General features: G+C 49.8%; 1 protein-coding gene across 2 annotated transcripts in view; it reads right to left on the reverse strand.

Annotated features, from left to right (window-relative positions):
- The window catches only part of VANGL1 (VANGL planar cell polarity protein 1), a 48463-nt gene extending 29262 nt beyond the window's left edge, over positions 1-19201 (reverse strand). Inside the window, exons 1-4 of one of the 2 annotated variants that reach the window (XM_032361734.1) lie at positions 19027-19201; positions 18103-18271; positions 9720-9925; positions 2731-2863 (exon numbers count right to left, since the gene is read on the reverse strand). In XM_032361734.1, the coding sequence (XP_032217625.1) occupies positions 2731-2863; positions 9720-9790 (204 nt within the window). In that variant the 5' untranslated portion in view covers positions 9791-9925; positions 18103-18271; positions 19027-19201. The remainder of the gene's footprint in view (positions 1-2730; positions 2864-9719; positions 9926-18102; positions 18272-19026) is intronic. The other variant, XM_032361733.1, reaches the window with a different exon arrangement.
- Positions 19202-25166: the final 5965 nt, after the last annotated feature.

Below are 25166 nucleotides of genomic sequence, written 5' to 3' on the forward strand. Positions count from 1 at the left end.
AACAGCCAAATCAGCAAGATAGGGAGGGATCCCATGACCAAACAACAACCTTCAATCTAGTCATGATCAGAAAAATATGATTTATGAATGTACAGGCTATAGCAAGGAGTGGCGGCAGTGGCAAAGGTCTTGACCTACGAACAGAGTTCTTCAACTTGGAAAGTTACAAGTGTCGCATACCGTGAAAGAAAGAACTCTCTACGACGACAGCCAGAAGCCACCAAGACTCTCACACATGGCTAAGGGAAGGGTAAAATGGTACAATCACTCTTGAAAACAGGCCTGGCAGCGTCCTACAAATTCAACTTATATGCTCAACTGTACGATCCAGCAATTCTACTTCCAGGTTTTTATCCAAAATAAATGTAAACATATGTCTGCAAGAAGACTCGTGTCAGAATGTTCTTAACAACTTTATTCATGATACCCCAAATGGCACCCCTCAGGTATCTATCCATCAGGAGAATGGGTAATAAATTCATACAAGAGAATATTCCTCAGCAAAAATTTAAAAAGGATGAATGGCTAAAACTCACCAAAACATGGATAAGTCTCAAAATCATAAGGCTGAGAAAAGTTCAAAACAATGATCCCAATTAAATTAAGAATATAATTTCATACCAATCATATTAAGAATATGATCCCAATTACATTAAGTTCTAACAAGCAAAACTAATCTACAGTGATAGAGATCAAAACAGGGTTTGTCTTGGAGAGGTGGAGGTGGGGACGGGAACTGAATGGGAAGAACATAAAAGAACTCTGTAGAGAAAAAAAGAAATATATATATATATCTACACACACACACACACATATAAACAGTGTGAGTTTCATGGGTTTGTTCTTCTGTTTGAACTTCTCAAACTGTACATTTTAGATCTGTTCTTATCTCTGTGTGTAAATTTACTTCAATTAAAAAAAATCATCAATAGGGGAGAAAATTGCCACAAATAGCGACAACTCGTAATATAAAGTAAGTTCATAAAATAATTTACTTTGTAACACTCTGAAAGAGTGAAGGACAAATACCAGATTTCATGTTTTGTACTGGGCCTAATATTCAGTTGATCATCGATTTGGAAGTAATTATTACTATTATCTCATGGTCATTTTGTTGACCAGCTATTCACCCTTCTGTCCACCAGAGAGCTGCTTACTAAATCCCCTGGACATTTTGAGAATGGATGTACACCTGTGCCTTAAAAATGTAGATGTCTGAAGGGTCCTCTTAAGCTTGGGGTTCTTAGAACAGAAAGGATCTAAGATTCTCTAATCTGATACCCAAGATCTCCTTTAAAGAGCCTGAGGCCCACAAAGGTCAGGATAGCCATGGTCACAGAGCTACTGAGAAACAGAGCCTCCAGATGCCCACTGCCATGCTTTTCCTGTCATATCCACTTGGTATAAACATCAACAGCTTCCTGATACAGCTTCCCAGTGAGCTACAAGATGTACGGAAGCTGCAAAGAAGAGATGCCTTCCCAGCGGGCCCTCAGTACCTCTGAATCCCCATCTAGAAGGAAACTGACCCCCAGAGTGCTTCAAGGTGTTCCGATCTCCAGATCAGAACTAACCATCCAACCATCCAACCATCGCTCTGGCCCTCCCAGCACAGTGGCAGGTAGTACAATGGTAAGGACTAACAATAGGTACTCATCCTGGACAAACTCTACATCCATCCCACAGCTGGGCTTTGGTTCTCAAGAGCACCTCGCGTGCTTTGAGCAATTCCAATTTCAGTCCATCTACCTGCTTCTACATGCATGTGTGTGCATACCTGCGGGTGTGAGCATACTTTGGTTTATTGGGGGCCACGGCTGGCCATGCATATACTTCCAGAGCTGTGGAGGGTATGCACAACACATTTCTGGGGATAGCTCAGGGTTTATTTAGATCAGGTGGGCTGCCAGACAGTTAGGACCCAGAGAGAAGAACCCACACAGCATCTTTTTTTAAAGACAAATACATTGCCAATATTTCAAAAATGGGGTGACTTCACATAAAATCCTAGTTTCCAGCTTTTCTTCAATACCACTAGACCCAGGAGCACTGAATTCCCGCATTCCTGAGTGGTAATAAGAGTCCAGAGCTGGGGAGCTGCCATTCCTCCCACAGAGAAGACATGTTCTCTAGTTTGCCACAGACTGCATCGCTCCATGCCATGGCCCCCAACAACAGCATGCCACAGAGGTTGCTGCTCACCCCCGAGCTTGGCTGATAGGTTCTGGCCCCTTCTCTGTGATGCAAGGCCCACTTCATTCATCCAGTTTTCCTGTCAGGCAGCTCAGTGTACAGCCCCCCAACTGACTTTGTATACCTTGTAGCAGTCAGTCTGGGCTCTCTTAACCTCTTGTTCCCCATAGTACTCAGGGCTTCTGGAGAGAGTTTCCACCCCTGGCCTTCTGTTCCACTTTGGAACGCGTCCCTGGAGACGACGGCCTGCAACTTTCCCTTTCTCTGCCCTGTCATCAGCCTGGCAGGCTTCTTTCAACACCACTCAAAGCAGGCCAACCAATCACACTTCAGAAGAATCCCCCAGGTAGCCAATGGCAGGACAGGCTGTCCTTAGACCAACAAGAAACCACGAGACATAGATAAACTCATTACCATGCTAGAAAAATAAAGATTAAAAACCCAAGAGAACCTACTGCAACAAGACTTAGGAAAACATTTACTGAAAAGAGTCTTGATCAAGGGGCAGTGTGTTCACAGACCGCCTTTGATCCTTACCTGAACTTCCTCCGTCCGAGTAGAATCGTTGGCCAACAGGGGCTCTCCGGTGGGAGCCTGAATGGTGACAGACTTTTCTGACCCTCTGCCATCTTTATTCCGGGGTGATTTGTGTCTCTCTCTATTTCTCTCCCTATAAAAAAAAAAAAAAAAAAAAGGGAGGTTATCAGCCAGCACATTTATACTGTATGAATCACCTCTCATCGAATTTACATTTCATTGTGAGTTTAGGAAAATTCTACATACACGCACACACACAGAGCCAACACCCACCCAAGCCTCCCCCTGCAAGGAGTAAGCTAATTTTTACTCCCTATTTAGTATTTTCTGTCATTCTAAGATCCAAAACAAAGACTGTCACTCCTCCCTCAACAGTGGAGTTGAAAATAGATTTTTTCAAAGCCTAAAATTGTGAGTTTTAAAATTTCTGTAGCTGAGGCACATTATACTGTAAAATTACTGACTTGATTTGGTTCTAATTTGCCTAAATTCATTTTCTAAGGCTTTCTTGTGGGGACAACACTGCAAAATATTTACACTTTGGTCTGTCCAAAAAAATCTGGGACACGCTGTCACCCTACACCTTTGGACAAGTTGAGAAGAAAGGAAATCCTAAACCAGTACAAAGAAGCATTTACATCTCAATCCTACGAATTCAAACTGAAAGTCATTCCCATAGGTTCTGGCTGAATTCAAAGGCATCCAGAGGAACAATAAAAGCCAGGACAAATGACACCAAGAGGTGCGTGTGTGCATGTGTGTGTATTTTCAGGCTTCCCAAGGAAAGCAGGCTGCTGCCTCATTTTACCCCAGATAAACTTCCTGGGTAGTCCAGGGTAACTATGAGAGCACCCTGCCTCGGGTCAATCTTGAAATTATAAAAGGAAATCAATCGCTGTGCAAAGCTCTCAAGTCACAACCTGGCCACTAACCACCTATGGAAACTGACACTCCTGTCCCCAGCTGTGACAGTCAGTCAGAAGCCCCCACAGGAGCCTGTCCATCAAGGCCTCCTGTCTTAGAGGCCACCTTGACATCCCTTCAAACACCTGCTCTCATTCCCAAGGTCCCCCCAGGCAGGACAGAGCACTGCACACACCGGCTTTGGGAACAACAGTCAGATCTCAGTCATGCTCCTTTGTGACCTTGCACAAGTTATTCAACTTCTGAAAACCTCAGTTTCCTCTCTGTGAAATGGGGACAATGATAATGCCACATAGGTAATATATGCAGAGATGAGTACAGGGGCCTCAGAGGAGATGTGGAAGGAACTAGTAACACGTGGTCCGACTCCTTCCCCTCCACAGTGTGTGTCCTAATAACCTGCTCTTTAGCCAACAAAATCCCATGCAGACTTCCTGCAGGCAAACTCTGACCTTATCAGCACCTCTCTAGGATAAGCACTGGTTAGTTCCTTCAAAGAGCAGGGAGGCGTCCTCAGCCCCAGAAACTCTCAGTTGAGAGCATCTCTAATTGCTAGAGCTTAACTTACCATCCTGATCTACTGTTACATCAGGGCCTAGAAACGCATGTGTTCTGATCAACTTGGGTGTTTCAGTTTAACCAGGTAACTAGGGGGACAGCAGAAAATCAGTTAACCTAGAGATGTATCTATCAAGGTCGATCATTCCACTCCCCCCTCCAATTTAGAGAGCGCTTTCCTAGGTGCTCTATGATACTAATTTCACCCCATCCTAATCCTAACAATGACTGTATGAAGCCAGTAAACGTGTCCCCATTTCAGAGATGGAAAAAACCGAGGCTCACAGAGGTTAACTCACTTGCCAAAGTCGTAGTAAGTGGCAGGATGCGACCCCAGGTCTGCTCCCACCACGTTGATTCACACCCACTATGGCTGCACTGATCTGAAGAACGACTGAAGATCCGGTAGCATGAACATTCCTACTGCTCGTCCGGGCACCCTCTACTTGAACCGCTGAGCTCTGAAATCCGCCTGTGGAACTACTGCTGGCAGGCACAAATGCCCTATGACCTTGGGCAGCACAACGCGATGAGCCCAATGCTCTGAGTTGCCAAAGACAATCACTTCAAAAGGCCCGAGTGTGAGAAACAATAAACAATTTGGGAGAGCCTTCCCAGGCACCTGGGCACTCCTCTGGGTGACCTGTATGGGCGGAATCTAGAATCCCTGCCTCCCAGGAGTCTCCTCTTCTATCTTGTATTTCCATCACCAAGTCAGGTCTATCTAGCCAACCCCATCTATCTATGCACTACTCCCATGGGTCAAATCCTGTGACAGCACAAATTCCACTGGACACCAAAATTCTTTCACTGAATGCCAAGCGCTGGAGCCTGAACCCGGCCAAGGCAGAAAGCAGGTCGGGGACACACCCAGGGCTGGAAACTGCCTCCCCAGGGCCAGTCATCACTCTGACCCCTGGCCCACCCCAACTGGCTCTTAAAGGGCCCAAGAGCATCCAAAGGAGAAGGCCCAGCCTGAACCATTCCCTTGGTAACATCCGGTAAACCGGATAGGAACCTATCATTCAATAATTCCAGGAAGGTTCTCTCATCCCCCAGAGCCAGAAACCCGAAACCAGTGCTTCTCACACCGGAGTGTGCAGAGACACCACCTGGAGTGGGCATTTGAGTGCACATTCACTGGCCCCACCCCTAGGGAATTCTGGAAGAGAGACAACAGGAATGACATTTTCACCAGCACCCCAGGTGATCAGGATGCAGGGCATCCGGGAAACTTTCCCCAGGGTTCTTCCACCCCAATGCTCCCGGGGAGAGGGGTGTGGGAGTGAGTGCTCAGAAGTACGGCTGTCTGTGAAGTGCCTGTATGCAGCAGGGGCTCAATAACGGGCCCATTATGCACAGCCCTACGATGTCATGTCGAGGTAGAGTAGCTTCCTTAGTAAAGCGGCATTCAGAGGAGGAGGCTGGAGGGAAGGCTCAGGCCAGCATTCAGCAGGACTCAGCATCAGTCTGTGCTGGTCCCTGCTGCCAAGGGACCAAGATGGGCCATGCAGCTTTTACAAAAATCACTGGTCATCAACTACTGCTCCAGTAAGGTGTCCGAGCCGGTTCTCAATAGAGAAGTCCAACAAAAACACTGCCATCCAGTGCTGTCCAGGGTGCCAAGCTCGGAGCGCAGGACGGCTGCTTCACTGCATGAGGAGCCCACGTGTTCATCTCAATACTCCCAACGTTGGGACTCCAAGCAAGGGCCAAGTGCACTCTGGGAGAGGGCTTTGTGGTGGTGAAGACAATCTGTTCATGGAGTCTAAGAGTGAAAACAGGAGACGGGGCAGAGCATGGCGGGGGCAGTAGGTACAGCTATCAAACCACAAAACAGCTGTTAGGAACCCAGGCACACCAAGGAGGGTTTCCAGATGTGCCTGAGTAGTAGGGATCACCTTGTGCCTTTGCTGGGCAGGTGCATCAGCTACGAGAATCGCTGTATCTCAGCATCAGTCTCCAGGCAACATCCACCAGTAAGGGTACAGCGTATCTGTGCTCGAGTGTGTGCAGGCCAGAGGGTGGAAGAGCAAGCAGCGGCACACTGGAGGCCCGGGCAGGTGTCCATACCTGCCGTGTGTATGTGCATAAACCCATCTACTTAGATGATTCCAGAGCTGGGCCCTTGTGGGCAGCTGTAAATGCCCCTGGTTCCAGCCAGAACCCCCATCAGTTCCTCTTCCCTTCCCACTACAGGCAGCATTTCCTGGGAAAGACGATTTACCTCTGTTTCTGTTGTTGGTCTCTTTCTATTTGGGGAAAGCCAGCCCCACCAGTCACTCCGCCCTTTCCTTCTCCATCAACACCCACTACCTACCCTTGCTTGGCTGGCGGTGGGGCTGTCTGGCTGCTTCCGCTGGCTCAGCAACGGACTCGGGTGGGAGGGCTGGGCACAGCACAAACCAACTCTGAGGCCGCCTGGGAACAAAAGCGCCAATTCCCTCCCCATCCTGGCCATCCTCTTTTGGACAGTGCATTTCAGCACATTCGTCACATGAGTTTCCTGCCCCACCCCCATTCCCCCTCTAGATGCTCCCCATCTAGCACAGCCCGGGGAGGAGCCGGGCTTCCAAAAGGCCAACGAGTCAGGCCGGAAACCTGCCAAGGGTACCTGCTAGGCTCGTAAGGTCAGGCAAACAGCACTGCTTTTCCGCACCTCCCATGTTATTGCCTGCTAAATGGGGCAATACCATAAATACCATGGCTCGAGGATAGCCATGAGGATGGGGGACAGGAGCTGAGGGTCCTCACAGGTGCCCACCAAGTGTTCCTTAGCATCACTGGCCGCTGCAGTATGTGACGAAGGGAACTATTACTCCAGGCTCAAAAGGTAAGACAAGGTCAGCTGAAGTCGGCACCATTTTCCCAGCAAGTTGACTAACTGGACACCCTCTGGAGAGAGCAGACATCACAAAACCAGCCTGCTGGCCTCTTTGTTGGAAAAGAGTCAGGTGTCATCTGTTTGGAACCCAGCCAGCCCCCCACAGATGATCACGGTGTCACTGGGCATATCAAGTTTGGTGCACTTCATTATTCCTTTCTGGGTGAGAGGCCTAATACAATTACCCCAAAGCAAGGTCCCTCCCCTTTCTTCCTTTTCCATTCAAATTCCTGACAAATCCCTGAGCAGAACAGCCTTCCCGGGGACCCTCCTGGGGGATACCATACCCTTGGCAGGCGCTAGGGCCTGCTTACACACTGGTGAGGGGTAATCTTACAGCTTAATATTCTTTATGCCCGACACAGTACTCCTGGGCCCACACCATCTACAGACTACAAGCTTTGCCCCGTAATTAGCTACTGCGCCTTACAGGACCCTCAGGGAATTCACCGCATGTGGGTGCTGTTTTTTCCTCAAGAACCCATGGAATCTCTGATGGCCATTCCCTCCACCCAGAGCTTTTCTGAACAGGCATTCAGCAGCACTCCTTGATTACTTTATTCAAAGGCTCAGCTTGTACTCTCATTTGCCAAGTACTTTCCACATGGGTCCAAGGGACACATTAAGAGTTTGGCATGCCGTTTTAATTGGAAGTTATTATCTCTTAACATCACCACAAGAGCACTGCTGGACCAATTTCTGGGGTCCCCAAGGGGCCTGAGAAAAGACTGGAGCACAGCCTGGGGCCCACACATAGGACAGTTGGGACCCATGTGTAGGCAGAGAAGACCCGAGATGGTTCCTCCTCAGAGTCGAGTAAAACGTCGTCCCCCATTCATCCCCAAGCACGAGTGGCACTCCAAATTCCTACTTCTGTCACTGCCATGTGGAAAAGAGAAGCTTGGTATGCTGACAAAGGAATGGCTTTCTCCAGTTGGATGTTTCCAAACAGCTGTTTCTGGTGTTTTAGGATGAATCTAATGTTTTACTCGCTGGTTGAAACTGGTGATGAATCTTTGCTCCCCAGAGGCGTTCTGACTTTCCAGAGATCTGGGCTCTGCCGTGTCACCTGAGGCCTCCCTCAGTGGGCTTCTATTCAGCATGCTGCCAGAAAGACTGACCCAGCCTCCAGGAAGAGCTCTTTCACACCCTTTTCCACATTTTTATGACTTTGACCAACACGTGAAAATTTAGAAAATAATGAAGGCTTAAAAAAACGAAAACACAAAACCCACCCATAATTTTAATAATCCCTACATTCAGAGACCAGACAGGCACGGCCAATAATGTTACCATTCATCTTCTCATAAAAATACATAACTATTATAAAGCACAAAGTTTTGATTCTTATCTTAAACATGATTCCTCAGGTTATTAAACAATCTGTGAAAATTGTTGTTTCTCATTCTTTCACTTCATTCAGATTTTTAAATGCAAGACACACCCTTGTAGAAGACTGAACAGGTACAGAAAAATAAAGCAAAAACAAAATTCCCATCAGCCACAATCTTGTGTTCGGCCCCTTTCCTATGGTGATCCGCTGTGGGCAGCTCAGAGAATATCCTTCCAGACCTCTGGCTGCCTGTGTACATGTAGACAGGCTCACAAATAAATAAGTCTATTAGGTCGACACATCTTATCGCTGCATTACAAAAAAAAGTCCCACTCTGCATTTGGCTGCTTTTGTGAGGAACTGCTTGGTCAGGGAAACCCGGTTCCCAGTCCTCACGGGGTGTGACTGCAGCTGGGCCTTTGGGCAGTGGCCAGTTGGGACCTTTGAGTGTGATGCTGAAATGCCACGGCTGTTAACAGCATTCATACAGTCACCGGTTAGTGACCTCCCACTGTGGGCCATGTTAAATGCTTTACATGCACAAACATACAGAATTCTCTCAACAGCCCCGCGAGGCGGCTGGACCCATTTCACAGATGAGGAGTCTAAGAACGAGGTGGGACTACCACTTCACCAACCGTTTCCTCAGCCTCTCCATCCACTCGTTCCCTTGTTCCTTTGCTCACCAATCAGTCTCCAGGTCTGCAATACTGCAGGCGCTGTGAACACCAGCGAAGACCTGCGCGGGAGGGAGTCTGGCCCCCATCACCCTGCAAGGCGGGTTTTCATTACCCAGGCTTGTTTACTGGGAAAACTCATCAAGAGAGAAATAAGGCACTAGGCCAATCCCACCACCTAGTGTATAAACCTCACTGCAAATGCCTAAAGGGCAATGAGTCAGCGACTTTAGGTAAAAAGCAACAAATCAACACCTTTTTTTTTTTTAAACTTTCATTTATAATCTTGGTAAAGCTTCGGGAGACCTGTTGTCTGTGAGAAGTATTTAGAAATGAAAACCATTTCCACTGCAGGGAGAAACTTTAATTTAAAATCAATTGTGAGAAATTAAGATCATCAACCATAATGGCAGCTATAAAATGTAAATTGGTGGTATAGTTACTCCCGACACATGTTAAATGCTCTTAAAGCCCGCCTTCTCCTGGGCCGCTGGACCGACCCTCCAGCAACAACAGCCCCGCAACCCGGCTTCACCACTTGGAAAGTGAGTCTAGAAGGCTGGACTGACCTGTGAGTTTCCAGGAAATGCGGAACAATCTAGAGCTTACGTACCCTTGTCTGTGAGATTTTTTCGAATGACTGGAATAGTAAGAATATCCAGAATATGTGGATTCGGTATCCATAGCAATGGGGAGCTTGCTCTTGAGAAAGGAGCAGCAGCAGTGTTTCTCCTCGGAGGTAGAGAATTTCACCAACTAGACTCTGAAAGCTGCAAAGGGTCTGGAGATCCAGGAGCCGCGCTTCGACAGGAACAAATTCTAAGAAAAGCAGGGAGGAAAAAAGGATAATCAACTTCCAAAGGCAACCTAAAGATTCTGAAGATAAATGACAGCAGCCACCTCCCCTCTGGGTCTCTGTTGGAGAACAAGGAAGCAGGGAAGGAGCATCTGAACGCTAAGTGCTTCCCTAGGGGTCCAGGAGGGAGACAGGTAGGGACTAGGCAGGCTACCCCTCTAGCACAGCAGCCGCGTAACACACGTGGGAGAGACCTGGCCCCCGGCCATTTCCTGGACACAGCCTCACACAACCTCGCCACCCGGGTTCACGCTGGAGGAAGTGGCTTCCCACAGCCTAGACAGGGCCCAGTCCCCGCTGCCAGTTTGCTGGTTACAAGAACAATACGCAGGAAAGCGGCTTTTAAGGGATTTTTGCTCAGAGTTTCCAAAAAACAATATAAAAAAAAAATTCTCTATCTCTTTAAACCAGGGATCTAAACACCAGAAAATTTATCTTAAAGAACTGATTTTTTTCAAAGAAAAACTATTACCGCATTGTTTACAGCAGAAGAAAGCATGAAATAAGCGAAATGCCCCAAAGTGCTGGAATAGGTAAGGAAAACACGTTCCTCCACCCAAGACAGATATCACATAGCTGTTTAAAATAATCAGGAAGAATGGGAAGTTTTACAACATAATGGTAAATTTAAAGGCCAGACTACAGGATCATGGATACACCCTGAGCCTGCTGTTACAGTTAAAATCATATAGCAGGCTTACGTAAACACAGTGATTAAGAGGGAACATCAGAAAATGAAGGAAAGCAGGTGACTTATTAGTTGCAGGCTCTGGGGTCTTTGCCCCACGTTTCCATTAGCTATTGCTTTGCAATAAAAATACACTGGAAACACTTCCAAGTACATTCCTGAGGCCTGAGTGCTAAAAACCCTTTACTTCTAAAGGCCTGAGAAGCACAAGTTTGTCTCTCCCAGCATCCCGCACCCCAGTGCTGGTCTCTGCCCCTCAAGGCTCCTCCTTCCAGTGCCCCTGCCCTCCCCTGGGAGCTGAAAGTGCAAACAGAGCCAGTGACTTAAGTGTGAAGGGAGAACAAAGGAGCTGCAAATGCCACAGCCTTACCCCTACTGGGAAGGGGCCAAGGCACCCCCGCTAGTACCCCTCCCAAGCACCCCGCCCCCAGTAACCTGCAGGTCCAGAACCAACCTCCTGGTCACTGCCACACACCAACACAGCTCCCAGTCTCAAATACCACCTAAGAGGGCTTTGCCCTTAGCGTTCATTCTGCCTGAAAGTGAGATGCATTCACTTCCAGGCACTGTGACCAAGGGGCTAGCCTCCCTTGTCCTGAGTCTCGTGACTCATGGTTTCCCACCTCCTCTGCCATCAAGAGCCCCAGGCGAGCAGTGGGTTCTAGTCAGAGCTCTTCACCGTCTGATAGAACCCAGGAGAAGCCACTTGCCCTCTTCCCCCTCAGACTCCTCATCTGTCAAACTGGGATAAATCACAGGGTTGAGGGGTACCTGGGTGGCTCAGTCAGTTAAGCAGCTGCCTCCCGCTCAGGTCATGATCCCAGAGTCCCAGGATCGAGTCCCGCCTCTGGCTCCCTGCTCAGTGGGGAGTCTTCTCCCTTTGCCTGACACTCTGCCTACTTGTGCTCTCTCTCTGTCAAAAAAGTAAATAAAAAAATCTTTTTTAAAAAATCACAGGGTTGATCCGAGAAAGGAAACACATACAGAATCGGGGCCTGGGTTCCGATGCCTGGCTTTCCCCACATATTGGTTCCGTAACCTCAGTCACATTACTTGAGCTCTGAGAACCCGCACTGCCGAGTATGAGAACCAGGGCTGCGGGAGAAACAAGGGGGCTCCAGCTGCAAGTGGGCCCAGCACAGGCGGCAGGGGCAGCGGGTAAGTGAGAGTTAGGGCTATAAGACTTCCCTTAGGCTCTGAAAGCTCATGTCCCTCCTTGTCTTTCTCAGCAAGAGAAAGCCCTGGACAGGAGCAGGGCAGAGCCAGTGCCCAGCTCGCCCCGCCACTGGCAGCCCATCTCCAGACGGCATCTCAGCCCCCGGGGGTTGGTAACCAGCTGTGCACTCAAGCAAGGCAGTTTCCCACCCATAAAATGCAAATGAGGCCCCTAGTCTGTGGGCTGACTGTGAAAACATAGTGGCATTTTTTTCAGAATGTGAGTTTTGCTTCTGGACCACCTCCACTTCCTTAGAAGACAGCAAGAGACCATCACAATCACCCTCTTTGCGCCCAACTCTGCCTCCCACCGTTTTCCACCAGCGATTTCAGGGAGCTGCCAGCACCCTCGGTTCTCATCTCTCTGCTCTGGGGTCTGCTGCTTGTTCATCTGCTTTGTACCTGGCTGACACCTACACCAAGAGGTGAGCCAAATCCCCAGGACTGCCCAGCAGGAGGAGCCTCTTTCCCTGAAGGCCCTCCGGATCACCCCCCTTCTTGTCCCCACTTCCAGCTAATTCTGGCTAAATGCTGCTGGGGTGTTTCAGAGGCAGATGACCCAGGCCCTACAGACCTGGGCTGGTGCTATTCATGCTTCCTGATGGAGACATCACTTGAGCCACTGTTGCCCCGCCCCCCATAAAATGAGGCCATTTAACGCGAGCTCTTCCTAGGTCCCTGAGAGCAATAAACCAGGCTCCCTATGTAAGGCTCATGGTAACCCAGGCTCCATTCCCCTTCCCCCTCTGCAAGAGGACATCATTCCAAGTCCTCATTAAAATCTCTGGCCATCCATTAAGACAACTCCAGGCACGTCCCTCAAAGGCAATCAAGGGCTCCCAAGTGCCCTCTGGGGAAAGGCTCTACCCGACTCTACCAGCACCCATGTCCAGGTTCTCCCCAAGTCCTCCCTGTACTCCTCAAAGGGGTGGTCTGTATATGCTGCCACTCCCTCCCTCTCAACTGCCATCCCAATCCTCCTCCCTCAACACTCCACTGAAACAGCTCTAAGTGGGCCACATCCAAAGGTCACACCCTCGTCCTCCTTTCCCTGGACCTTCTGATCCCATTCTGTATTCATCTCTCTCTGTATTTAGCAAGCAGCCACAGGAGAGCACGCTAGGCGATGCTAGGACACAGCAATGACAAGGCGCACATTTGGCGCCCTGCCTGTGTTCCCAGAGCTTCCTGCGGCCGTCCATCCTCTGACAGGATAGCGCTGCTGCCACCGCTTCTCCAATATTCCCACCCTCTCTCCCATCAGGTTATCCCTTAAGGCTCAAAACTCATCCATGTTTCTTCTCCATCCATGGATTTACTCTAGTGTAAGCTTCTTGGAGACAGGAGCCACGGTTTCCCTACCGCAGCATACTCTGGACGTATTAGGTACTTGACAAACACTGAAAGAGTAAATCCCCAGTGCACATCTCCCACTCGGCTGCCTCTTGCTCCCCTTGGGATCATCATTATCCCCACCAGTGCTTGCTGGAGTCCTGGCCTATTCTCTCCAGTGTCCTCTGCCGGGGGATACAGTCATCACATCAATCCTGTCCACCCAGCCCCATGCCAGGTGTGACACTCTCTCCCGGGATTCCCTCACATTCCGCTGTCACTGTCCTCAGGAGCCTCCCCTCACTCTCCTGGAGCGCGGCCACCCACCTGCCCCAGGCTCCCTGGACAGAGGGCTAACCTGTCACAAAGCCTGCAAGTTTCCCCATGGAATCTGGTCTACAGTCTACGCTGAGCTCAAGCTCCTTCCCCTAAGTCATGCTGCTCCTCTCATAGTTACCGACTCCTGTCCCAGATCTGAGTAAGGATTAAGCAAGAGCAACGGAGGCAAACTGACAATATCCAGAGTGGACTCATTTTAAGGGCCAGTGAAAGAGCGTGGATGTAGTTAATAAAACACCCATCGTGAAGCTTATCACTGCAATGATATGTTTAGGAGACAGTTCGCTTGTATGCACAAGAAATTAGCAGAACTCAAATAAGGTCAGAGGGACCCGTTATCAGGAAGATAATAAAGCAATGACAAGGAATCAGGTCCACCACCCCTAACCCCCCACCCCCGGGGTAATAAATGGACAGGAGGCAGCACGGGCCTGAACAGAACCACCACGTAAAGGTGGAAATATGGATCCTAGAATCTGGAACGGTGGGCCCCCGGAGACGACCCACACAGTGCAGCTAGGCAGCTGCCACAGTGATCTTCCACGTCACAATGTGGATGTCACCTCTCTGCTTCAAACCCTTCCGTGGGGTCCCACTACAGTTGGAATACAACACGAAAACTTCCCTTGGGTCCGCAGGGTCCTGCCCACCTGGCCAGCTGCACTCCCCTTCTGGGGCTTTTAATGACAACACTGCTTTTCTCAAGAGGCCTTTCCAGATCCTCCAGGTGACAGGGGGCCCGTCACAGCACCCTGGACCACCATCGGCAACGTCTGTGCAGTTCCCGGAATGCACCAGATGCTCAGTAACTGTGTGCTGAGGGAGGGTGTCTGTGGCTGACCTCAGGCTGTGGAGGCCACAGAGGCACCACGGACGGAACCTTGGAGGCTGCCCATCTGCCATTCTCCGCACTCCAGGAGGGGAGGGCAACACGGCGATGAGCGGAGCAGCAACATCAGAACCGCCAGCTTTTGGATCATGGGACAGTGTCCTCAGCGGCAACGTTTCTCTTCCAGACATGCTAGGGTAGGAGTCGGCTATGATGTCAGTCCCGCTGCTGCCCGATAGTGCCTGGCCCCACCACCTCCCCCTGCCTTCCTGCCATCCACCACCCTGCACCCTGGCTGTAGCAGCAGCTGCAGGTACTGCCTGGGCAGGGGGGGCGGGGGGGCTGGTTGCAAAAGCCAGCATGGGGCTGGAGCTGGTCAGTTCACATCTCTGCAAAGTTGAGACCAGTGCACTTCTGCTGTGCGGCAGAAGGTCCCAGAGAAGCCCCTTCGCCACACTTTATTCAGAACAAAATGACCATCAGTGGCCTCCAAGAGAATCTCTCCCTAAAGTTAGGTTCACCCACATATAATGTGCCTGACTACTACTTAAAAGAAAAACACAGTGTTCAGAAAATCATCTGAGGGAAATAATACGTTACAGTAATGACAGTGGTAAACATTAAGTTAACCTTGGCGAAAAGGAAATTATAAAAACATCAACGGCTCTGCCTACAGCTATTAAGTAATTAAGGGAACTCTGGTTTGGAGGGTAGAAAGTTCTCTCTCAAGGGGTACAGGGAGGCACGCTGAATCTCAAGAGCCACTCTGCTTCTTCCTCAGAGGAGATTATTTCCAAGGGAAAGAAGGTTCTGGTACTCTTACGTTTAGGTAGGTGGTGCTTACTACTTTTTATCATGCATAGAATGCTAAAGCGTTTACTCCACTAATTATTTTTCCCCATTAATTGTTATTTTTATTGTGTGTTACGGTGGACATTTTTCTCAAGGTACCCCGTTTCGGTTAGAGGGCACCCAAGGGGAACACGTAAACTGAAATAATTTTGTTCACGGTCAGCTCTTCCTCGACGGAGGAGAAGCAATGAACAAAAGTTCTGGAGTTAACACCATCACCCTTCAAATCCTGGCTCTGGTGTGTATCAGCTGTATAACCTCAGATCAAGTTACTTACCCTTGCTGTGCCTGTTTCCCTAACTCTAACAACAGAATTATATTTTACTTAACGGCTTGCATACATGAGAGAATTCAAAGGCATTAAGAATAGGGCCTTGTATGCAGAAAGCACTACTGTTAGGCATTACTGTTTATCAGTAAAGTGAAGTTAGGAAGGTTATGTGGGTATGGCATGAGACCTCTGTATTCCTTGCATACTCTTAACATGCACTGTTTGGTCAGTACTACTCTATCCTGAACGAATACCATTAACTGTAGCTAATCTAGTAACGTCTATTCTGTTCCCTGGGACTCCTTTTGCTAGTACCAGGTTGGAAGGGAATATCAGGCAGATCAGAAAAGACTGTGTGTTATTGCATTTATTTGGAGGACCTTGGGGTTGTAAGGGAAGGTGGGAAGAAGTATGGCAAGCTCTGCAAAACATTTTGATGAACTTGTGGTCTATAAACCATAACACGTCATCCAGGTGACTGATACAGGGATCAGAGGGCTTGTGACATCTGTGACAAATCCAGTGATACTTGAATTACAATAGACCTCTTCCAGGTGAATGGTCCCGGGCCACTGTACACAAGCAAAGAAAATGTCAACCTCATTTTACCTGTTTTGCCAATGATTTCAACTCACCTTCGAGAATAACTGCTCTTGGCTCCAGGCCCTAACTACCTCTGAAACACCCCCAGCAGCTACGTATAGATTTCCGAAGAGCTGTGAATGCTTAAAATGTCTGGGGTTCTGTGATGCATATCTATTATCAAGTGACCCCCTTATCCCCTTGCTAGATTTTTAAGCTTCGACAAATAGATTTTACGAGTACTACCTTCTCTGTAAATCCCATGGTGCCAAGTCCAATGATCACTGTCCAATAAATGGGATTCAGAAAGACCCTGATGGGAGAGAGGCACACACATTTTCATCAGGCTTCAGGCAAGACCAAAGCCACTAGCGAAGACATGGTCCAGGCTCAAGTCCACTTACACCTGTCTTTTTTTTTTTTTTTTTTTTTAAGATTTTATTTATTTGACAGAGAGAAATCACAAGTAGGCAGAGAGGCAGGCAGAGAGAGAGAGGGAAGCAGGCTTCCCGCCGAGCAGAGAGCCCAATGCAGGGCTCCATCCCAGGACCCCAGGACCATAACCCGAGCCAAAGGCAGAGGCTTTAACCCACTGAGCCACCCAGGCGCCCCTCCACTTACACCTGTCTTGTCCACCTTCTGGAAAATGGCACAGCACGATGCCCACATCACATGTCCACACACAGCTAGTCCCATAACCATAGCTAGTTCACTTGACAGAGAGAGTGCCTGGCACTAATAAAAAACAGACTACAGTTCATCCTGTGCTTACTATATGCTGTGGGCTGTTTAAGTCTTTTGTATGTAATATCTCACTTAATCCTCAGAACACGCCATATAAGGAACAACAAGCATTCAGGTCAAGTTACAGTTAAGGAAAGCAAGGTCACAGTAAGCGAAGGATCCAGGGCTTGAACCATGGAAAACGTACAGCAATACAGCAATTACCAGAACTGTTTATTTACATCTCAGAGGGTAGGCAACAATCACGGACTGTCGTCCCAAAACATACATAACCCACAAAGAATTTTGCAATTCCAACTCCTGCTCACAGGTTCAGCGTCCCAAGCATTGTGGGGCGTCCGGGAGAAAAGAATCAGAAACAGCTGGAGCTCCTAAGGGGTTCCCAGCCAAAAGGTACACACTGCCTATTAAAATACAATGTGATAAGCACGCACGCAATGCCAGGTCTGAGGCAGAGAGCATGTGTGTTTGTGTATGTTAGGGGATGGAGGGAGAAGATGTTTTTAACCCAACATCTGTTTATTCTTCAGCAGGCTGGTGTGACATGGAATTGGGGCTTGTAGGGAAACTCGCCTTTATGGTCCTGTCCTGTTGTTCAAACACCTAAGACAACAAAAATGTCCTGCTTGGTAAGCTGTCCTTACAAATAGGCCATTCCCAAAATTCTTCTCCCACTCTACTTACAAATTAAATTGCAACCGAGTCACCCTGCAAAGTGAAAACTTCACACTATATGTTCCACTAATTACCCTGAGAGACACCAATGTTTGGGAATGCTAAAAGCCCATGGGTAGGTAAAGAGTGTTGTTTCTCTGAACTGCAGAATAAAACAGTTTCCTCCCAGAAATCAAAGCTCCAGCCATATCACACTGATTTAATTCAACTCTAAAAACTCTAATTAGTGGTTACATAAAATGACTAATTACTTCTCCCCGGTTTTAGACAGTTTCTGCCATGTCACTAAAAAGCCTAGGAGCTGTGTAATCAAACAACCCACCCCCCAGGAAGAAGAATGCTAATTAGCATTGTTGATTGGTGACACAAGCTATAATATTTTCCAGCAACTCTGTAAAATTCATAAACATATCAGGGAAAATGCCAGATTCTTTACAGCTTGCTAGCTTTTGGCATAAAGGTCTAAAAATACATGCATTTCCAACCACAGCCGGGTCTAAGGGTTTAACAAAATGCACGCGCCAGCCACACAATCATCACAATAAAGCGCTCTGACGTCTCTTAACGAGGAGCTAAACGGGCTCACGACACCTTCCCGGCTGGGCCATTATACCTGGTCTGTAGATGTGAAAACTGAGCAAGAGATTTCTCAGCTTCGAGGCTCACCAGCTCATCTCCGCCAGGCCACGGCTCGGCCCCACGCCTGCCTCCACCGGCGACGCGTTTAAATTTTTATAAAGCTTCACACTTCTCTGGGCGCGTTGCTTGGGGCAGTTCAAAGACTGCAGGAGGAAATGAGGTCCTGCCCGTGGCGAAGGCTGCCCCGGCGCGGAGAGAGATTTCTTCCAACCGGGACACCTCGGGCAGAGACTTGCCGGATGTCTTCCGCTCCACCCCGGCGTTTTTTGAAAGTAAACTCCTACCTGCCTGTTGCGCTCTCCCGGGCGCAACCGGACTCGCCCCCCAGGCCTCTGGGGCCGGCTCAATTTTGTAAGCGAGGTGCGAACACAGGCCGGCTCTGTGCGGGTTTCTGACCCAGGGAGGACCCCGCGGCTCCGGGCGCCGGCGGTTACCGAGTCGAGCCCCGCGGCGGGCTGGGAGCGGCGGTGCGCGCCCGGTTCCCGGGGAACGGAGAGCGGCCCGCCGTCCCCCTCCCCCCCGCCGCAGGGCCGGTAGGGCCACCCGGTGCCCCGGGAACGTCGGCCACTCCCCGCCGGCCGGCCGGAACGCGCACCCCGGGGCGCACCCCAAAGTGCGGCCAGGGCAGCAGGCGGCGTCCAAGGCGCGGGGAGGGAGTGCCGGGGTAGTGGGGCGCAGCAGCGAACACGGGGCAGGCAGGGGCCGGGGCAAGAGAGGCGCACCTCGCAGGCTTGGGAAAGGAGTGGGATCCCGGGAGGCACGGTAGGGGTGCGGCGCGGAGGCGGGGAGGGCGGGGACCCGGGGTCCCAGTGCGGGGTAGGGGGTGCGGGGACTCCGCGGCGGGGGCGTCTCTGCGCCCGCGGTATGCACCCCGCGCCCGGCCTCCCGCGGGACTCACCTCTGCGCCGGCCGTGCGGGCTCCGCGGCCCGCGCTCTCGGCTCACAGCGTCCGGGCTCTGCGGCCTGCGCTGGGCTCCCTTAGAGGCAGAGCCCCGCCGCCGCCGCCGCCGCTGCACTGCCGCTTTCCGCTTCCTGTCCCGGCGCCGCCCCGCAGCCCGAGCCCAGCCCTGCGAGCCCGGCGCGGCCGCGAGCCAAGAGCAGCGAGCGCGGCCGGCCCCGCCGCGGGCCCAGCCCACCTGCAGCGGAGGGCGGGGCCGGCCGGCGTCTCCCCGCCCCCGCCCCCCACCCCTGTCTCCCCACAGCCACGGCGCGCTCATAGTCACACACGCTCGTGCACACATGCACACACAGACCCCGGGACTCACCACGCACACATTCAGACATAGTTAACACATGGCCCGGGATCGACCCCGCCCTGCACCCCAGCATACTTGCACCCTCAAACGCGTGTACGCACACACATGCGCGTGCACACACACACACACACACACACAATCATGCACATAAGCCAAGCCTGTTTGCCTTCACCGGAGACCTACATAGGTTCATACAGCCCAGGGACAAGACCCCCCCCACACACACACATATACACACACATTCTTAGAACTGAACTATAAATATCCATATACACCCACACCACAACCAATGTACATTATGCACACTTAAACTCACACACAGCCTGGGAAATGACCCCACAAATAACCACACACACCCAGACCCCCAGAGCCACCCCTCCCCCTCGTCCTCCTCTAACAGAACGATCACTGTGGCCACCCCCACCACCACCTCGTTTTTCTGGAAATTGCTGGAAGAACACACCTCGGAAGGCAGTCAGGCAACCCCAGGCTTCGGTCCTGATTTAACAGGGTGGGCTTCCATCTCTGAGTCTCTGTTTCCCTGTCCAAAAAGTGAGGGGCTAAGAATGGCAATCTTGCAGGCTCCAGGTGAAGAGTATGGGCAGTAGCTGGTGCCCAGTAAGCACTGAACAGTTGTCAACTGTTTCTGTGAATGTTTGCCTTCTTCTTACTTAGTTGTCTTGTGTGGGTAGGGCTAGGGATCCCTGTGGAGAGTCTGGAATCTGGCTGGAACCCAAAGCTGCTTACATGATGAGCTCTCTTGTAGAGGCATGCCTAACCAAGTACTGTGGGCAGTTGGTGTGGGGAAACACACACCCACCCTGAGCTAGCCTTAGTTGGGGAACTTGAGCTCCCAAAGCTGTTGCTGGCCCCTCTCCATCGCTCTCCCCCATCCCTGTAGTCCCCATGGTCTCTCCTATATGTTGCAATTCTTCAGAGGACATCACATGTTCAATGTGCCAACCTTGGCCCCCACCCCCAGCCTGCCACCATCTTCCTCTGCTCACCCTTGGCAGTTCAGGACATCTGCCCACCCCTCATCAATCTGTCACCTATCTCCAGGGGCCAGGGGCTTCTGACTCGAGCAGCCGGCTTCCGAAGGGTAAATCCAGTGGTCTAGCCACCATGCTCAGATGCAGAAATACAGAGCTTTATTTTTTAAAGCGTGTCTTTCATCTTTAAAATGCAGACCCTCCAAGGTTACAACAGGCCAGGGATTTCTGCTCCTAGTTATGAGGCTCCTGAATAGTCCCTGTGAAATACACAGATCCTCACTAAATCTTGATGGGAACTGACTCGAATTCACTGTAGCTTATGAAATCTAGACACCTCACCATGTGCTTCTGTGGGAAAGGGGAACAGTGCAAAATAAACTCTATTTTAAGACAATAAATTCACATTTAAATGCCATCTACTCTGTATTTTAATTTGATAATTTCACGTATACAAGTGTAAAAGGTAAGAGCTGGAAAACTTTTCCGAAGCTGAAGGACAGTCTGTATAACCTGGAGGCCTGCCCTGGCTCCCATTTTCTACCAGCAAGTGGGTCAGGCTTATTTCGTGCTTGCCTAAAATTGAGTTCTCCAGCTTAACCTGAATTAGTAATGAAGGTAAAATTGTGGGTTCCATCTGCCACTCCATTGTTTCACTGCTCCATTTGTTCCAGACTTAACTAGGAAAGTGTGGTTCTGTGCTCGGTGCTCTCTCCAGCATGGCAATATATGTTTCACAAATTAATGTGTGTATTTCTCCCTTCCTGCCCATTCTCATGGGTAGAATTCTACTAACTAAAATTCTCCTGGGTCTGCCAACATCCAGCTCAAATGCCCTCTCCTCCCAAAGTCTTCCCTAGTTCTCACAAGCTGAAAACATTCCTCTCCCCTATTTGAGTTCACGTAGCATTCTGGGTTTCCATACTCACCTTCTTACCTTGTATTGGTTATTCCACTCTCCAATAATGTGTAATAGCACGTCTTATTTATCTTTTTTCCAGTAGAGATCTTTCCACATAGTCATTGCTTTAAAACAAAAAAACAAACAAAAAAACCCCAAAAAACCGTAGCAAATGAATGCAGGACTATAAAATACAACTTGCCTTTGGGAAGTTAATAATCTAATCAGGGAACAATCTAATTGAAAAGTTTTGACAGATGCACATAAACGGAGTTAATAACAGAAGAAAATATATAAAATACTAAATGCAGTAAAGGCACACTTTTTAAGAAGTCACTTACCCAGCCTTGAGAATTCTGAATACACCTGAAAAACAGCATTTGGGTCTCTGATCAACAAAATAGACCGTACAAAATCCACTCTTTGAAGTGGACAGACTTTATAAGTAGGAGAATCTCTCTCACACCCTCACATTAGATATTGTTTACACTTTGTTTACAAACCTTTCTAATAAGCTTCATCATCTGATTTCTAATCCTACTGTCAATTAGACACTTAACAACGGAGAGCAGGAGGTGACCTCAGGAGACCCCAGGTTCTGCAAAGGGAAGCTTGTTTAACTCCTAAATGCCAGTTACCTCTCTTGGCACACTGTCACATCACAGAATAATAGCGATGAGCCTGAGTTATAAAGACTAGATGGATATTCTGTATACAGTAGTCTAAGAAGACAGGAAAAATTGAAAAAAAAAATTGGAAGGATTTCCATCCAAAATGTTTGAAATGTTATAAAGTGCTGATTCTTTAAAAGGAAATGTTCTGTGAAGGCCACGTATGGAAAAGCCACGTATTATTTTGGTTAACAATGCCAGTGATGGGATGCTAAAATATGGGTTATTAGTGTCTAAGGAGAGAGTCACAGGGGACTGGATGGCAGTCATGGTCAACTTGTCCTTACCTTGAGGAAAGAAAGAAACAGCATGAGCCGAGGGGGATGACAAGGCTGGAACAGGGATTGGCTACCTCAAGTGCTTAATAAATACGAGTTGAATAAATGGGTAAATAGTATTTCTGTTTGGAGTATGGATAGGGGTGTGGGGAGAGCAGTGTCTGAGATATGGTCAAGGGCAGTGGCAGAGCAGCTGGGCTCAAGATAAGCACTCATACTGAGACACAGAGCCTTCAGAACTGAGTGGCCGGATTAGAAGGTAGAAAATCTTGAGTCCAACTCTAGTGTTTGAACTTTTTAAAATAGGGCTGGCAACACGGTAAAGTGTTCATTCACCCATCCATTCTTTCAAAAGCATACACTGGGTGCCTACTACAAGCCAGGCAATGTCTGAGCTGCTAGGGATACACAGGTAACACAACAAATATTTCCCGAGTACTTACTATGTACCAGTCCCTGTTCTAGGCAGACAAAAGCTTCTGCCCTCGTCAAGTGTATATTCTAGAGGGGAGAGAGAGATGCACAAATGAGGACCATGTGTATTGGGGTCAGAGGGGTACAAGCACTAAGGAGAAAACAAAGCAGGAGAGGAGATAAGGGAGGGGGGTGAGTGTGTGCCCCTCACTCTCCTGCAGGAGCTCAGGCTGCTGGATTAGGCTGCTACTTACAGCCCTGTAGCCAAAATGAGAGCCCTGTGATGGACCCAGGCATGGGATGGGAACTGCGGGTGCAGAGAAAGAAGGACCAGCTCGGCTTGCAGAAGCAGCAGGGCTTCCCCTGGCCATGACCCTGGGAGCCAAAGTTGGAGGATGAGTATTTGGCCGATAAAGAGGGAGGAAACATTCTGGGCAAAGGCACAGAAGTGTGGCAGAGCATGTCCAGGAGGCCGTATCAGGTGGCGGTGTGCAGCCCTGACGGACTGGTGGAGAGCGGGGCAAGGAGGACGCGGCGTGGGACTGCAGATCTGGAGGCCTGAGGCACGCCGGGGCCTGTGGTGTCAGGGGGCAAGCACAGGAAGGCCGAGATGTGGAAGCGGCACGCACCATCCAGCAGTGTGTCTAGGGGGGTGAGCATAAGGGAAGGAGCAGGGCTGGGGTGGGCGGGAGAGGGGTGGACACAGCCTGGAAGAGGGGGCGGACACCACGGTCCTGAAGGCTTTATGTGGTGAGCAGGACGACTGGGCTTTATCTGGTAGGCAGTCGGGAGTAGGACGAACCTGTCTGAGGCGTGCAGGGTGATTTGCGGAAGGAGTGAAGGCACGAGGACCCAATGAGGGGTGGTGAGACACAGGGAATCCTAATGACAGATGCCACCATCCTGGGCAGGTGGGGAGCCAGGAGGAAGAAGTTCAAAGAGGGAAGAGAAGGTCCGTTCGAGGCATGTTGAATGTCAGTACCGTTGGGGTGGATAGGGGTAAATGATAACAGAACTTGGTATTTTACAGGTCTTACTTATTCCTCACCGTGTGGGTATTATATCATCTGCGTTTTACAGAGAAGACGACTCAGGCATAGAAAAGTGAAATATGTGACAGGAGGTCCACAGCAGCTAAGAAGGGAGGCCAGGCTCTGAACCCAGACTGGCTGACCGCAGATGCCCCCTTTAATCCCCGAGCTCTCTGGCTTTCTGGCAGTGTGGTTTTAGTACCGGGAGGAGACTGGCTGCAGAAAGGTTTTGGAGATTTGTTGACAATGCAATAGATAAAGGAGCAAGAAGCGGGTAGAGAAAACGCAGACTGAGAGGCAGAGAGATAAGACAGGGACCGACAGAGGTGAGCAGGTAGGTGACACAGTCGTGCTGTTTCGACAGAGGAAGCCCTCAAGCTTGTTTATAGGAGAAGAAATCTTAGATTTCGAAATATCAGAAAGAAAGACTAACCAGGGAGACAGCTGGAAGGACAAGTCTTGCGCAGGAGAAACAGAGGTGAGTGCACCGCTGGGCATCAGAGGTCAAGGGCGTCTGGGTATTCTCCATGAGGTAGGAGGCAGGAAGCTCCAACAGAAACTGGGAAGCTGGGAGATGAAGTCAGGCCAGGGTGGGTAGGCATATGGAAGGCTTCCCAGGGGTCTTTGAGAATCTGATTGCCATTGGGATGGAAACCACAGAAAAATACACATTCCCCAGTTTTTCAAATAATCTGAATGGACTCACATACCCCGAAGGCCTTCGGGGACCCCAGACGTAGTGAGTGCTCTCTGAAGTCTCTTCTGCATCTGAGATCTGTCATCTTTAAGGAGTTGAGGTGAGGTGAGGGAAGGATGTGCAGTGGTAACTTGAAAAAGCCACTGACATTGAAAAAGCAGACGTGCTCCGTGTGAAGACACGGGGCCCACGGGAGCTTAACCAAGCAGTCATGGCCACAGACCAAGTGCACTCCTGGCTCCCCAGTGAGGCCGGGCTCCCGTGCCCACGCCGCTGCTCAGCAGGTCCGGGCAGGCGGGCCCACTCCCAGGCCCTGCAGCTATCATTACCTTGGGGGCTGGGAGGGAGCGAAATGTCAGGTAGGGCTCAGATCTCCGCAGCAGGATCCTCCAGCCCACAGTCAACCCCTGCAGCTTCGGTGGCCCTGTTATCAGTGGAAGGAGAGCGCCAGGGGCGAGGAGCCTGATGGAGACACCAGTCTGTGCACATGGCCTTGGCGCTTCTACGTGTTCCCAGGGCCATTCCACTTGCCTGGGCAGCGCAGGGGATCACACGCAGGGCCCGCCGTGGGCAGGGCTGAACTGGCTAATAATACCTTCTGGGGCCTGGAAGTTTTCTTCGTCGGTGTTGTTTTTAATCTACGGAGTCATCATCAGTAATTCATTACCTATTTATGAGAAACACGAATAACACCCTGCATACCGCGTTAAGCTAATTACTTGGACGAACACCAGGTGGCATTACTTCCTGAGGGCGAAGCAGCCTCCGGCACTGCAGGCTTGGGCTCAGACCCCTATG

The sequence above is a fragment of the Mustela erminea genome, chromosome 10 (assembly GCF_009829155.1).
Source record: "Mustela erminea isolate mMusErm1 chromosome 10, mMusErm1.Pri, whole genome shotgun sequence".
Lineage (NCBI taxonomy): Eukaryota > Metazoa > Chordata > Mammalia > Carnivora > Mustelidae > Mustela > Mustela erminea.